A 16,084-nucleotide genomic window follows, 5' to 3' on the forward strand; every position below is an offset into this window, starting at 1 on the left:
ACAAAATTTTCGAAAGTCCATATTAATTGCAGTAATTTGATAAATATTTTAGACGGCAAGAAACCCAAACCGTGAACTTTTTTTTGGATATTGCATTCGTATATTGAAATTTAACTAATCCTTGTAGAGAACATTGGTAAGGAGGCCCACAAGCATAAATTTTAAGACGAAAAAACATCAATTTTGAAAATTTTTGGCCGATTTAGCAAAAATTCGAGAAGAATGATATAGTCGGTTAGTATTTAAAAAATAACCTCTGATATAGAGAAAATTGAGAGAAAAGAAGGCTAAATTGTTCAATTTTGAAAAATTTTGGTCAATTTTGAGTCAATTCTGAAAACTAAATACCGAATACTTATAAACCGCATTTTTGAGTTTAAAGCCGTCCAGTTTACTGGATTACCGTTCCGTAAACAAGAATTTGCAAAAAATTGACCAAAATTTGGAAAAAATTGGACAAATGCATAAAATTTTGACAAATTTGTCAAATAATCAATTTTCCTACAAGAAGGTTTGTTAATTGTGTGAAACTCAATAAACACAAAAAGTTGTGAAAATTTTCACAACTTCCGGCCAACAGAAAAGAAAATTGAAACATAGTAAAACGAATCCCTATAATTTTTCCACGTCGCTCGTTTGTGTACCGTTTCGTCCGCGTCCTTTTCGTCCTTTAACTTTTCAATTCTCCGCGTTCTGTTTTTTTTGCCGAGAACGTCGCTCTCCCAAATGTTCGCTTTTCGTTTTCTTCCGTTTTTTTCGGATTTCGATGTAGTATGTCATATGTGATGAAGTATGTTGTTATTCTTGCTGTAGTATATTGAGTATGCTAGCATGCTGGTTTGTTGTTAAAGTCTTTTAGCTTTCTAGGGTGTGACTTAAGTTTATTCTCGAGTTACGGCTGGCTTGTCTTTTGACTTTTTAACTTTACTAATTTACTAGCCCTCCTGTTGTAGTATATTGTTTTTGCTGCTGTATGTTTGTGTGTAGCTGTATGATTGCTAATTGGTTTGGTCTCGTTGCCTTCTAGGGTGTGACTTAAGTTTGTTCTCGAGTTACGGCTGGAATGTTTCTTGATATTTCCAACTGTCTCAGTCTACAAATACACTATTGTAGTTTATTCATTTTTGCTGTAGTTTGTTCAATACCGCTAGTATGCTGATTGTTTGTTGTGGTTTGGGTTTTGCTAGGATGTTACTTAAGTTTTTTCTGGAGTTACGGCTAGTATTTTTCTCGCCTTTTCTTCCTTTTAGTGTACCACTGCATTGCCGTAAATTAATTTGTTGTAATATTAAGCCCCATAATGAACTATGCTAGATTGTCTAGCAGTAGCTTCTCTCCATCTTCCTAGGGTGTGACTTAAATTTGTTCTGGAGTTACGGCTAGGTTGTTTGGTTGAGTTTTTGCTGTGGTTTGATAACACAGTTCTTTCCGACCTCATTTCCCGTCCGTTCTTTCCCCACCGTCCCGTTTCGTTGCGTTGCGCGTTTTTCGCTCGACTTCCCGTCCGTCCCGTTTCCGCTCCGTCGCGCACTGCTCGCTTGACTTCTCGCTTGTCCCGTTTCCACTGTGTCGCGCCTTGTTCGCTCGACTTCTCGTCCGTCCCGTTTCCGTTCCGTCGCGCACTGCTCGCTTGACTTCTCGCTTGTCCCGTTTCCGTTGTGTCGCGCGTTGCACGCTCAACTTCCCGTGTGTCTTTTGTCTCCCACCGCGTTGAGCGCATAGCTTTCAGCGCTTCACTTCCGTTTTTGTTGGGCACTGTGTGCTCGACTACTTTTTTTGTTCTTTGGTAGGTTTGTTTTACAGACTGTCTACAGTGTGCTGTGTTTGGTGCATTTTGCGTTCGGTTTGTTTTGCGTGGATTTGGTTTGTTTGGAGTGTGCATATAATAGATAACCGTGTGGAGTGGTAGTTTTGCTGGTTTTGGGAAATAATACATGAAGATATCCTTAATTGTATAAATAGTCAAAGTAGGCGAGTGAAAGTTGAACACCTAGTAACAAAGTGCAAAGAAGAATTTATGACTGTTCTAGACAAAAATTAGGACCTGATTGCATTTACTGGAAAAACGGAGGATCCAAGTGCACTTGTTCCTGCATTAGAGTCTTACTTGGAAGCAATGACAACAAAGAACGACAAGATACTCACTTCAGCACAAAACTATATCAACTCTGCTGATGATAAAGTGAGTGAGTTCCATGAACCAAGGGCTTCCATTCGTTCTAGACTTCCCTCACTTATAGCCCCGTCAAAAACATCTAGTCAGCGTAAGCATGATTACGTAATTGCTAAAATGAAGCGCGAAGAAATAGAAAAACAGAATGAAGCAGCCATTCGCCTTGCTAAACAGAAAAAGCAAATAGAAATAGATGAACTGGAGGAAAACAACAGGAAACGGTTGGAAGAGGCAACTCTGCAAGAATTTGAATTGCTGGACGCCGTTTCTAAAGGTAGCCAATCTGAAACAACTGCGAGTGCTATGAGCTCAATGAGAAGTAAAAAAGTTGTTCAAGACTGGATCAACACCTCTCTTGCTTTACGTTTTAACAATGAAGAGAAAACTAGCGAACCAGAGGTTACGATTGACCCTCCAGAATGTCCTAACCACTACCACGTGAAAACATTGGAAGATCTGAACACTAAAACTTCAAGGCGTTCTATTCCAAAAAATTGTCGAGGTAATTACATTTCAAGCAATGAGACCTTACAGCAACTCGGTCCTTATTATACTCAACCTTAAAATTTTTTGGCTGCTGCTAAAACACAGGCGTTGTACCAGGCGCACCTAAGGGTGCAAATGGATCAAACAGGCCAGCAAGGCATGGCGCTTCCAAGCATAACTAACCAAAGAACCGTGGATAGTCAGCCGCCTTCTGTACACGCCCCAGGGGCTTCTTCACCGCCCATTCAACAGCCCATTCCACCACAGCCGCTCGCACCGAAAAGAAACCAAAATAATACATCAGAAGTATTTCTGAACGCACAACTTCAAATTTCACAATCCAGGGGACCTGAAACATCAAGTCTGCCCAAGAATAATTCCGCCCAGTAAATTTGCTCCCGACAAAAAACTAATTGTGTTCCACGAGCACCAAACGCCACTCTTCCTACTTTTCCGACAACAAATCATCCAGCCCCCGTAATAAAAGTTCCCTTGCACCCAAGCGCCCCACCAAGTCCAAACACTCAACAGCACAACTCCCAACCCGCTCGTCGTAATGATTTTCCCATTTCGAACCCAGTCTTCGCACCTGTCCTCACTGCTCCCATCCTACACGCCCCTTTGATTAACCAGCCTCTCGTCAACAACAATTTTCAGAATAGTAATAACCGAGTACACAAAATTGTACGTTCTGTTGCTCCTCCTTTCCCAAATATGCCCAATATACCTCCTGACCATTACTTGGTGCCAAATATGAGTCATTGGCGTTTTCCACAGCACAAACCGTCATTAGTCAACCAAGACATTACTACCGTAAAAAGTGTTGCTCCAAATGTACAGGCACACATCGCACCGTCAGTTACTAACTTTCCACAACAAATAAATTCTAATTCACCCCTTTTGATTGATATGTAGTCACCATCCGGCACACAACAGGAAAACCCGATCGCAACTACTAGTAATGTTGTATCTGGTCTAGTCACTCCCGGTTTTCAGCCAACATACCCTTATGTTGGGTGCACTCCATTGAGTTGGAGTGGCCTGCAGCTGCCCCTCCGATACCGGAAAATGCGTCATTGATTAGGGAATTGGCTGATGCAATAACCAGCAAGAAAAATGACCCTTGCCCGAATGAAAACTTGCTCAGTATAATGGCGATCCATTACAGTGGTATGAGTGGTATGGTCAATTTAAAAGCTCGATTGACACGCAGTCGCTCAGTGATGACGTTAAATTGACATACCTTAAAACACTCGTCACCGGTAAAGCAAAGATTGCAATCGCCGAGTTTGCTTACTGTGGTTCAATGTACAAGGATGCACTAAGGACTTTAGAGCGTAAGTTTGGCCAGCCACAGGCACTCGTAAGTGCACACTTAGATACACTAAGCAACTTTCCGATTCCTAAATGCACAATAGTGAAAACATCATTAACTATTCTGCAGCCATATCCAACCTCGTTGGGGTTTTCAAGTCACTATCATATGATGCTGACTTGAAGAGCGCTTCCCTACTCAACCAAGCGGTACAGAAGTTACCACCAAACCTGAAAGAGTCATGGTCGCTCTTTACGGTTAAAAAGCACTGGGTTAAGCCTACCCTCCTTGACTTTAACGATTGGCTTAAAGAAAAGGCTGAGGCCCATGATCTTATGAAACAAAGCGCAACCAGGGCGAGGCCTGAAGATAACAGCACTTCAGTAACCAAGACCAAAACCGCCTCAAAAGTTTTTGCATCAAATTCGCAACAAAGGGAAACAAAGAAGCAAATGTCATCTTTTTCCACAAACACTTACTCTCGCTGCATTGTATGCAAAGGTAACCACCGGCTATGGGAGTGTCGAGTTTTCAAGGAAAAGACTCCAACCCAGAGAGCTAAGTTGGTGGCGGATAATAAACTTTGCTTTTCGTGCTTACGGGACAAGCACACGTTCCGCCAGTGCCCTCAACCAAGAAAGAGTCGCGCAGAGGGGTGCAATAGTTCACATAACACTATTGCATGGAGCAGATAGGGTTTTCTCAGCAAAACAGTCAACAAATTCCACCTTCTGGCAGCACAGGTCAAACTAAAGCAACCACTAGTCAACAGCCGTCTAATAAGACCACAACAAGGTCGTCTGTTACTGATGTTAAGCGGCTCCTTCAAGTAACGGAATTGCAGTTGGTCAATTCGTCCGGCGTAGATACCAAGGCTTTAGTTTTGTGTGATACAGCAGTAACTCTTGGGTGGACGGTAGTCTCGCAGATAGACTCCGTTTGCACGGTAAAGCACTAAAGCTAACGGTCAAGGGTATTAATACCGAAGAAGTAATTGATACTAGGGTTGTTGAAGTTACTGTGAAACCAAGAGAACATCAGGATTTCGAACCAATTACCTTCAACCCTTTCGTTAAGGAGAGTCTGAACGTCGGCTCAGATATCAGTAAAGTACAAGCCCTGCAAGGGACTTACCCACACTTAGCAGTCCTTGATCCCGTGACATATTCCTATAAAGACATTGAGATGATACTCGGACAAGATGTGTATATTGCCATCCGCCCGTTAGAATACTTCTCTGCCGATGAGAAACGTTCAACCGTTGCCGTACGCTTACCCATAGTTTGAGTCTTAAGCGGTCCGTTACCATCAATTTCTTGTTTAACCTTAACGTGCTTTAAAGTGAATATCGAAAATGACAAGGAGTTAGCAAGTCAATTAAAGTCATGGTACGAAATTGAATCTTTCTGGGCAAACAAGCAGGTCGACTCAAGATCTACAGCAGACACAAGGGCTCACGAAATCCTTGAGAGTACCACCGTACACAATGGCTTGAGATACGACGTCGGAATGCCGTGGAGAGCAGACAACACCAAGCTCCCAAATGTTTACTTTTCCTCCCTTGTGTAACTAAAGTCTCTCGAAAATCGATTGGCCAAGGATGAAGACCTCAGGGAGAAACTTACTAGTACCATCAAGGAAAATTTAAATACAGGGTATGTAATTGAGGTTCCGGAGGCTCACATGGTTGAGAACCGGTCCGATAAACAGTGGTACCTACCCCACCATCCGGTTTTAAACCCGGACAAACCGGGTAAGGTGCGTAGGGTGCCCAATGGAGCAGCAATATTTCATGGTGCCTCACTGAATAAATCTTTGCTAACTGGCCCTGATCTGCTCCAAAGCCTTATCTACGTACTTTTTCGCTTCCGACAACATCCATATGCCGTCTCTGCCGACATCGAGGGAATGTTTCTACAGGTTGGTGTATTACCATCAGATCAACCATCACTTCGCTTTCTGTGGCGGGAGGACCCCACAACTAACGTTGTAGTGTATCAATATACGCGCCATATATTTGGGGCTAAAGACTCGCCCACCTGCGCCCAATATGCATTACAACGCACTGCGAGAGACAATTCCATGTTTTAGCCCAAAGCTGCAAATCCGTCCTTGAAAACTTTTACATGGACGATTACCTTGACTCAGTGGAATCTCCTGAGAAAGCCATCTATAGACCGAAGGAATTGGTACATCTTCTCCATTTCGGTGGTTTCCAGCTTACAAAATTGGTAAGCAATGTGCCAAAACCTGCTGATCGGATTGATGGTTCTCCTCAAACTACTGAGCCCAAAGTTATTGTGTCATGCCAGGAGGATTCATCGCAGGTGATAGAGCTAAAGTGGGATCACACTAATGACACTTTAGTTATGAGTAGGGGTACAAGCTGTGCTATCACCAAGTCCCTCACGCAACGCTTGGTCCTAAGTCTTGTCTCGAAAGTCTTTGAGCCCATTGGTCTTGTCGCACCGTTTACTGTCGGTGCGCGACTGCTCTTAAAGGACATCTGGCGTGTCACAGGACAACAATGGGATGACGAGCTCCCACAAGACATGGTTCAAAGTGTTTTGGTTTGGAGGGCGGACTTACCAAAGCTTGAAAACATCAAAATCCCTCGAAGTTACTTTAGTGGAACCTTTGATAACATAGAGTAGTATATGATTGGTGAAAGTTCGCAGGATATTTTTAGTGCGGTCGCATTCCTGCGAGCCCGAGTAAGGACTCCCACGGACGAAGAAAAAACAGAGCTTGCGTTTGTTTTGGGGAAAGCACGCGTGGCGCCAATGAAAGTAATGACTGTCCCAAAACTCGAATTAAAAGCAGCTCTACTCGCCAGTCGACTGAAGGGAAATTACACAAGCACTTACTGTAACTGCTGACCAAGTATTCATGTGGACAGACAGTACGACCGTTCTCCAATGGATTAACTCTAATGAAAAGCAACCAATCTTTGTTGCAAACCGTATTTGCCAAATTTTGGAGTATACCAGCGTTGACCAATGGAACCACGTCGCATCTAAGGATAATCCAGCTGACGCTGGCACGCATGGAATGTCCGCTGAGATTCTAAGACTAAGCAGTTGGGTCAAAGGTCAACATTTCCTAATTAATTTATGTTTCCCGTTTGTACCGAACAAAGACGTCATTAAAAACATAAAACTTGGCGTCAACCAAGCAGTCACTATGAAGACATCGTATCTTTGGCTACATCTGTCAAAAAACAGACAACTCCCGTTCCTTCATTATTTCCGTTTGATAAGTTTAGTTCTTATCAAAAGTACTTGCGCATTGCCGCATACGTTCTCCGGCTTTTGCCGAAACATGCCGGCTACCTTAACCTCGATGGTAGCATTACTGACCCTACTGAGCTTGACGAAGCTGAGCGTCATCTACAGTACTTGGTGCAAGGAGAGTCTTTTGCAACCGAAAGTAAAGATCTTCTTGACAATAAATCTCTTAAACGGAGTAGCCGAATTTCTCCACATTCACCGTTTATTAGTCCAAATGGGCTAATCCGTTCCTCGGGCCGCATCAAGCGGTTAATTGAAGTTGGGTTTAACGTTAAGTACCCAATCATCTTAGATGCACGTCATCCGTTCGTAAAACTGTTCCTTGAACATACCCACGTAAAGCATTTTCATCAAGGCGTTGAATACCTAAGATCAATTGTGCAGAAACACTATACAGTACTGAAACTAAGATCGTCTTTACGTTCCATCAAAGCCCACTGCCTGAGATGCCGAGAATTACAAGCTCTTACTAAGCAACAATCATGTCCGACTTACCTCAAGAGAGACTTGCTTACCAGTCGCCTCCCTTCACGAACACTGGCGTTGACTACTTAGGGCCATTCCCTGTTACTGTCCGCCGTACTACTGAGAAAAGGTTGGGCTTCCTCTTCACCTGTCTCAATACTGGCACTGTCCATGTCGAGATAGTTACATCCATGGACACCAGTTCTTGTGTTATGGGAGTTATTCGGTTTGTGTCACGTAGGGGTACACCTGCCATGATTTGGTCTGACAATGTCACTAACTTTATTGGAGCGGAGAAAGAACTCCGACAAAAAATTGAAAAGTAGAACGTTGTCAACATTCCAGCTGAGCTCGCTCACAAAGGTATAAAGTGGAGGTTCAATCCACCCAGCGCACCACATCAAGGTGGCATCTGGGAGAGGTTGGTACGCAGTTTCAAGAGCGTGTTGTATACTATTCTTGGCACGCTTCGCCTCACGCATGAGGTACTGCATACTATCTTTTGTCTCGTGGAGAATGCCTTCAATTCGCGTCTTTTAACACCCGTAAGCGCCGATCCGTGCAATTTAAACGCTTTAACGCCCAACCACTTTCTTTTAGGAGAATACTCTACTGGTATTCCGTCTGTTGTCGGCAATAATGAGTTCGACCATCGTAAACGTTACGCCCGTGCGCAGTCGTACGCTAATGTGATCTGGTCTCGTAGGATCAAAGAGTACGTACCGACGCTGAACCGACGCTCTGAGTGGCAGACACCTGCCGAGCAACACCTTAAGATCGGTGACTTGGTTTGGATAGTTGAGGAAACCAACCCTAGGGGTTACTACCCAACCGCTCGGATTGTGGAACTCCGTTACGGCTCCGATAGCGTCGCGCGCTCCGCCGTTTTATGTACGTCGACCAGGTCGCTCGTCCGTCCGCTTGTAAAACTTGTACTAGTTTTCACAACATCTTCTTCCGGGCCGGAGGATGTTACGTAGTAAATAAAAGAACGAATTTCAGCCAATCAGAATTGAGTATTTCTAAATAACAAATAGGCTTATAAATCGTTCCAAATAAGATTTAAATACGTTCTAATATACGTAGAAAGTTCCGAAAATTTCAATGAACCTAATTTTAAGTAAATATAACCACGATATGTACCGATTAAGGTGGTTTTCGGTTTAATATTTTTAGGTTGTCTAAACAATTGTCGAACGAATACGAACCGATTTTGACGTCAATAACGTCAGACAAAACCCTGCTAAATGAACATCAAAAAAGTCTTGCCGTCTAAAATCACTGGTTACTTTGTACGATTATGCTTACACGTTTGATTCTATGTATGACAATACGAATTCAAAATAGCTTTCCGAACTACAGTTTTTACTGAGTTTATACGTACAACAACCCCCTACCTCGTAGGCAGCGATCTCAATCTAGACAATAATACCCCTCTCAAATGCATCAAGAGTCAAAGCCATGACCATCACCAAATAAATCGGACGCCACAATCTCCAGGACCCCACTTTTTCTCTACACAAAGACCAAGCTCTTTCCCCTCGGACCCACTTTCAGTCGACGACGAGGCTCTAAGTCATCATCTTGACCGGAGCGCCCAAGTTCTTTTGGCCCAGTATGTACAACGAGAGTGTCATCGCGAATCGGGATCAAACTTTATTTACCACCATTCAGCATCGCGCCATTGAGCATGAGATACAAGACCAAGAACAGAATATCTACATCACCACTCGACAATCTTGATGATTACCGCTGTTATTTGTACTATAGGTGAGCTGTATACTGAATTCACAAATGAAGCACGAAATCGTGATCTTCCGTTTGACTGTGTACTCTTTCCGCTCCATCCAAACTTCACGGAATCTTCTGGTACATGTCTAAGTATTTATTGCATTGACCAATCGCGCCATCGATTACCTAATCATAATGTTCATCAGGACACAGCTCCCAATCGATTTGAATCAGAAGTTATTTCCTTCTTTTTACAGTTTGGTTTGTTATCTGCAACCCAGTGGGATATAAACAAACAGTCACATCGTGTGAAGGACAACTAAAAGCAGCAAACGATGCTTAAAAATTAGTTTGTCCAGCACAACGTCAATGAAACAAACCCCCTACTTCACGTTTGTTCAGGTCTCCAATAAGTGAACTCAAACGTAACTCCTCCCTACTATATGAACTATCATCGAGCCGCAGTACTGCAAAGGCACGATAAGTAATTTTGATCTGATTTGAAACTATTTTCTGTTCGTGCCCCTGTAAAACTAACCCACGGCCTACATTTTTCCCAACAGAGTGTTTTCGATGCCTTGAGGACGGCGCCACGATGTGAATGTTCGGCCATAACTTCAGTTCATTGTATTCCATTAACTCCTCGCAACGAAACCTCATTGCAATGCAGATTTGCACCAAAAAGCCCTTGCTAGTTGTCTTGCTCGAGATTCGGTTTTCTTGTAGTTCTTTTCTGATCGACAGAAACCTTTTTCAATGAAAGTACAGTTTTTTTTCCTTTCTTCTGCTAGGTCGGAACTTGAACTCAAAGTTTAAAGTAAAAGAGTGACCGCCACTTGCTAAGTAGGTTGTTAATCAGAAAATAGGCTGGTTAATCCCTTGGGAAAAACGTACCGGTAAAAAGATTTAAAAAATCTCTTTTTACCGCAGACACGGATGCACAGACATATTTCCCTCCAGTTGGGAGGAAAATTTTCACAACGCGACAGCGGGGATAACTGGTTGCTCACAACCACCAATGAATGGGACTTTAATGGTCTGAATACTCTGTAACTGGCACCTTCACTGATCTCACGGATGAACAACAGTGGATCATTCACTGACGACACAAATCAACAATTCACTAGATAAAAAACACGCACTCAACTGGTTTTTAGCTGCAATGTTAACACTAAAATCTTAACTCCGGATAGATGCAGCAGATGAAAGTCGATAATGTCTATTTTCCACCAATCACACACTGAGAAGACTCTCATCTTTTTTAAGCAGAGCATGACAATTTTTTTATTTTTATTCTCTAAGATTTATACACCATTTGCAGGTAATTGACTTTGTTAATGTAGATTCTCGCCACCCTATAAAATGAAGTTTATCTTCAGTATTTTCCTGAAGTGGTTTTTCTGTCCGAGTTCGGTAAGTCTACTTCGACCAACGAAACAAGTAGTCCTAGCCCGGTAACGCTCAAGGCTTTAAAAAGAACCAAAACCGGTTCCACTTTAAACCGACAACTATCCCCATCCTTCAAAGTGATAAAATGACTTGCTATGAATTTGTGGACTATGGTAGCAGCTATATAGATCAACTACACTGGCACTGTCTCTAAAAGTGAAATTCTTCAAAGAAGAAAATGTTACATAAAGTAAAACAAAATGTTCATTGACAGATATGATTTGACGACTGCCAGTTGTCCCAAAACTTAAAAAAAAGGCGGTATAAAAGATAATTATCAAAAATCTTCTATCAGATAGATAGTTGTCACCACATTTTTGTCAAAAAAATGTGTCAGATAACCACATTTCGGACTTCGTCTGCCCTGACAAGAGAGACCTGTGGTCTGGTAAAGGATCTGTTTGCTTGCCTTGAGAGTGAGTTGTCATTAAGTCCCATCAGTCTGGCGATAACAGATTTTGCCTTCCCATTTAACGAACCCCCCCCCCCCCCACCCCCCCCCCCCCCAGCCCCCATCGACCCGGATCGGGCTCAACCAATAGCTGTCTCGGTTTGTAAACGGGTTTTGGGGCGTTGAAAATGTTATTTTATTTACCCCTTCGATGACTGGAGCAGTTTTCTCTTTGGCAAACGCGGACTGTACGATGTATTGCATATCCAGTCTCGGCACTGCAAAGAAGTACTCGCAATCGCTGTTATCAAGCTCTAAATCCACCCTGAAATCAAAACTCTTGTCACTTTTGCTTCATACGTATCTCGATTCAACCTGCAATTTAACTCAATAATAATCGATGTATTTCTTCTCGTCCATATTTAGTGGGCATAGAAGTCTTACACAATCAGTCGCGCGTGCTACCGAGGATATTTGGCAAAATTATTTACCCACGCATTGAAATCACCCCAACCTGATTAACCCCCAAACTGATGAAAGAGTAGAGAGGTAACTGTCTTTGGGGGTAAAACGATGTAAGATCAGGGGGTAATGGGAATAAAGCGGAGAATTGTTAGATTTTACCCCCAAAATTACCGTCCAAAAAGATGTATTATTAGGGGTGATTTTTAGGGGCAGTTATGAAGCGGCAACTAACGTTGACAAGGTAGAAAAATCACCGAATTTTTTGCATAATTTTGCGCTTCTAAGCGTAGATGTTACAAAATTTTTCTTTTATTAGCGTAGATCTCACACAAATATAATTTTTCAAGCTAGATCTTTCATAAGTTGCGTTTCTAAGCGTAGATGTTACAAAACTTTGAGTTCATAAGCCAAGATATTGCACAATTTTGGGTTTTAAAGCATAGATCTTACATAATTTGCGTTTCTAGGCGTAGATGTTACAAAATTTTTCCTTTATAAGCGTAGATCTCACACAAACTTGATTTTTCAAGCGTAGATCTTACATAATTTGCGTTTCTAACCGTAGATGTTACAAAACTTTGCGTTCATAAGCGAAGATATTGCACAAATTTGGGTTTTAAAGCATAGATCTTACATAATTTGCGTTTCTAAGCGTAGATGTTACAAAATTTTTCTTTTATAAGCGTAGATCTCACAAAAATTTGATTTTTCAAGCGTAGATCTGACATAATTTGCGTTTCTAAGCGTAGATGTTACAAAATTTTTCTTTTATAAGCGTAGATCTCACACAAATTTGATTTTTCAAGCGTAGATCTTACATAATTTGCGTTTCTAAGCGTAGATGTTACAAAACTTTGCGTTCATAAGCGAAGATATTGCACAAATTTGAGTTTTCAAGCGTAGATCTTACATAAATTGCGTTTCTAAGCGTAGATGTTACAAAATTTTTCTTTTATAAGCGTAGATCTCACTCAAATTTGATTTTTCAAGCGTAGATCTTACATAATTTGCGTTTCTAAGCGTAGATGTTACAAAACTTTGCGTTCATAAGCGAAGATATTGCACAAATTTGGGTTTTCAAGCGTAGATCTTACATAAATTGCGTTTCTAAGCGTAGATTTTATCAAAAATCAACGCTTAGTCCTCTATCTGTGCGATTCCAACCACTGACCTCCTGTATTCTTATGGCTTTTTCTACAACTGTGCGACTGTACTTTAATTTGCATACGAACTTCATTCATTATAAATTGAACTGCAATGAATCAATTATGTAAGATCTTCGTTAAGAAACGCAAAAATATGTAATATCTACGCTTAGAAATGGCAATACTTTCTTTTCATAGCCTCAAGCGTAGATCTTCAATCAATTCAACGCAATCAGTGCCAATCGTACAGTAGTTTTTTGTAGCACTGACACCTCGACCCGGGTAGATTTTTCATTGTATTGGTTCTACAAAAAGCGTTGTTGATAAAAGTTCGTAGTATTGACGTTAGATTAAATTGCAGAGCTAGATTTTCGACTACTGCTCCGAATCAATCTTCAATGTTTATAAATGTTTCAGTATCAATTTAAAAATATTCTAAAACTGCAATTTTCGTTTATTTTTTTGGTTCCGCAACCCTAAACTCAAATAGAAATATTGTAATAAGATAAAAAACGCACATAATTCAACGAGAAAAGTTGATCACATTTTGTGTTACAGGATACAATTTGCACAAGATTACGTTAAATTGAACGCCATCACTATAAAACTTTTTACGTTCTAATTCATGTGTTTTCATCCGTCTTCATTAGACTGATTCATTTATTCAGTTCATCGTTCATCACCTTTTTTGGTCACAATTTTCTGTAAATAACTGTAAATATTCACTTCTTATTTAGGTTGTTTACAACAACAATTCTTCATTGTTAATTTATTTAACCAACTTTTGAAATTTGAAAAACGAATGCTGTACACCAGAGGAAATAAAAAATAGGAATCAAAAACGTGCGCGACTTTAAATCTAAAAAAACAAATACTATGGAAAAATTAAGATAGTTCTTGGTATCTCTACACCAGCTGAGCAATTTCTTCCAAATGGCAACCCAGGAAGATCTTTGAAGAATTGGACAAGCGTTTTGCTCGCGGCACAGAAAACAGAAAACAAACAAGTGAACCCGGGAAAAACGAGACGAAAATTCGACACATGTCATCAAGGTTTTGGTGCGGTACTTGAGCAATTAAACCATGAGGGATCGAAGAAGGTTGCGTTTTTCTCGATGTGCATAATTTCAGTATAAAAGAGTTTGAACGAGCTAGATCTATTAGGAGAAGTTCGGATAATATTGTATTTCAAATACTAATTATGTGGACAAAAGTTCATGATCATCACCGATTAAAAACCTTACTGCCCATTGTAAAAAATGTAATCAAATCTTCTATTGGCCGTCTCACACGCTAGATCGACAGTCTATTACCTTTTGATTTTGATTTAGAACAATTTAAGCGCACCCTCAAGGGATTAGTGAACTACATCTCCCGCAACCTGCAAAGGATATCCGGAAAAGTTGCTATTTATGATGCGAAACTTGCAGTTGCCTTATTGGATCTGATAAATTGCAATAAAAAAATGAGTTTTTATGCTAAAAAATTTTCACCGAATTCACGCCTCTCATTGGCTCAACATTTGCGACAAAATAGAAAAATTAGTGATTTTAAAACAACCTTGGCGATAGTAACGACGTAATCAAAAAATTGTCACCTAAACAAAATCTTGCACAATAACTTCAAAGACGGAAAGAATGAGCAACAAAAAAACAGAGAACCAAGATTTTCAATAATCTATTGTTACATAACTTGAAATCTAAAGACGCTAAAGCAGGTACAAGCGAATGGGGCTGATCAATATAGGTGCAAGAACATAATCGAAACAATCTCTTATAAAAACCACCGCTGCTATAACTTGAACGTAAAAGAAGGATCTGTCTCGGTAAATGAAAAATTTACAACCCCAAACACAATCAAGAGAAGTTATTGGGTAATTACAGATATGGCAATATTTGTTTAGTGGTCATCAATGTATCGGCAATAACTTCAAATTGCGCATTCTGCATAAAAATTGGCGGAAGTTGAATTATACTATCCACAAACTCTTGTTCAATGAAAAATGCAAGGAGCTCATGAAGAAGTTCAAAATCATTTTGAAGGAACGAGCAGCATATTTTTGGCTTGCGTAAAATGCTTTCCGAAGTTCCGTCGGCTTTGGTATTTGAACACACAAAAACATAAGGAACAAAGGCTTCGAAAAAACTACTTTGTAATGCAGTGCAATCCAGATTAAAAAAGGTTGTCCACGCAACAAGCGGTGTAGCTGCTGTTCATCAGTCTCATCAGGCCCAAATCTTGAAAGCTGGTTCTCTTGTTTCGGCGATCAATTTTTGCACCTTTATTCAAAACGACTAATGCTCTCGTCAAAACTAATAGTCACTCGGGTTTAATTTGTTTCTAACTGTAATTCTAGTTGATTGAAATTAAGAATATCCATAGTGCTAAGAAATGTTCAATTTCATACTGAATTTTGTAGGACTTTGATAAAATATAGTATTTCCGCTAATTTTTTTTTTTTTTGAGAAAACTCAACTAACTGGTAAGCTTTGCTTTTTGTAACTAACTTATAACTAACTTTTTTAAATGTTCAGCAGTAACTTAACACAAAAAGACAAAATTTAAATCAATAATTACGCAATGAATGTCATGCCATTACGCTAAATAATTTTGGTGCCTCGGGTATGAATCCACCTAAGAAGTTTTAAGTTACTCGTACATATGGCCCCTGACTAATAAGAAACATCTAAGAGATCAAAGGACATCATATTCAGGGTTTTGACTGTGGACAGATAGATCATGTCAAAACTCCACTTTTGCAGCCATGTAAGTGGTAATGGTCACAGATGTTGAAATGGAGCAAAAGAATTAATTGGGTTCATGTTTGGCTGCAAAGTTTTTTCTAACAACGAGATGAAAAAAATATTGATCGCTCCTGGTCTACATTGCCAAAAAAAGGAGGAGCTGATTTTTAGTCACAACTTTTTCATTTTTGGATGGTCTAGAAAAAAATGTGAAGTCAATAATCTACTCGTCCAAGATCAACAATTGGAGCTAATTGAGCAGGACAATTTTCCCAGGTCCAGTTTCCTGCAATTTTTTGTTGTTTTTTCCTCTACAGAGATTCTTTTGCGGACTGGTCTGTGACTTTCCAAACCAGACTGAAAAAGTTTTTGACAGCTTGTTTCTAGATGTCAATGAGGTTGACAATGACAGTGAAGAATGAATACTCCA

General features: G+C 40.5%; 1 protein-coding gene across 1 annotated transcript in view; it reads right to left on the bottom strand.

The window, feature by feature from the left end:
- The window catches only part of LOC142348296 (uncharacterized), a 192,121-nt gene that overhangs the window by 13,169 nt on the left and 162,868 nt on the right, over positions 1-16,084 (bottom strand). The window contains exon 7 of the mRNA XM_075399593.1: positions 11,505-11,625. Coding sequence (XP_075255708.1) covers positions 11,505-11,625 — 121 coding nt within the window. The remainder of the gene's footprint in view (positions 1-11,504; positions 11,626-16,084) is intronic.

The sequence above is a fragment of the Convolutriloba macropyga genome, chromosome 10, assembly GCF_964194025.1.
Source record: "Convolutriloba macropyga chromosome 10, txConMacr16.3, whole genome shotgun sequence".
Classification (NCBI taxonomy): Eukaryota; Metazoa; Xenacoelomorpha; order Acoela; family Convolutidae; genus Convolutriloba; species Convolutriloba macropyga.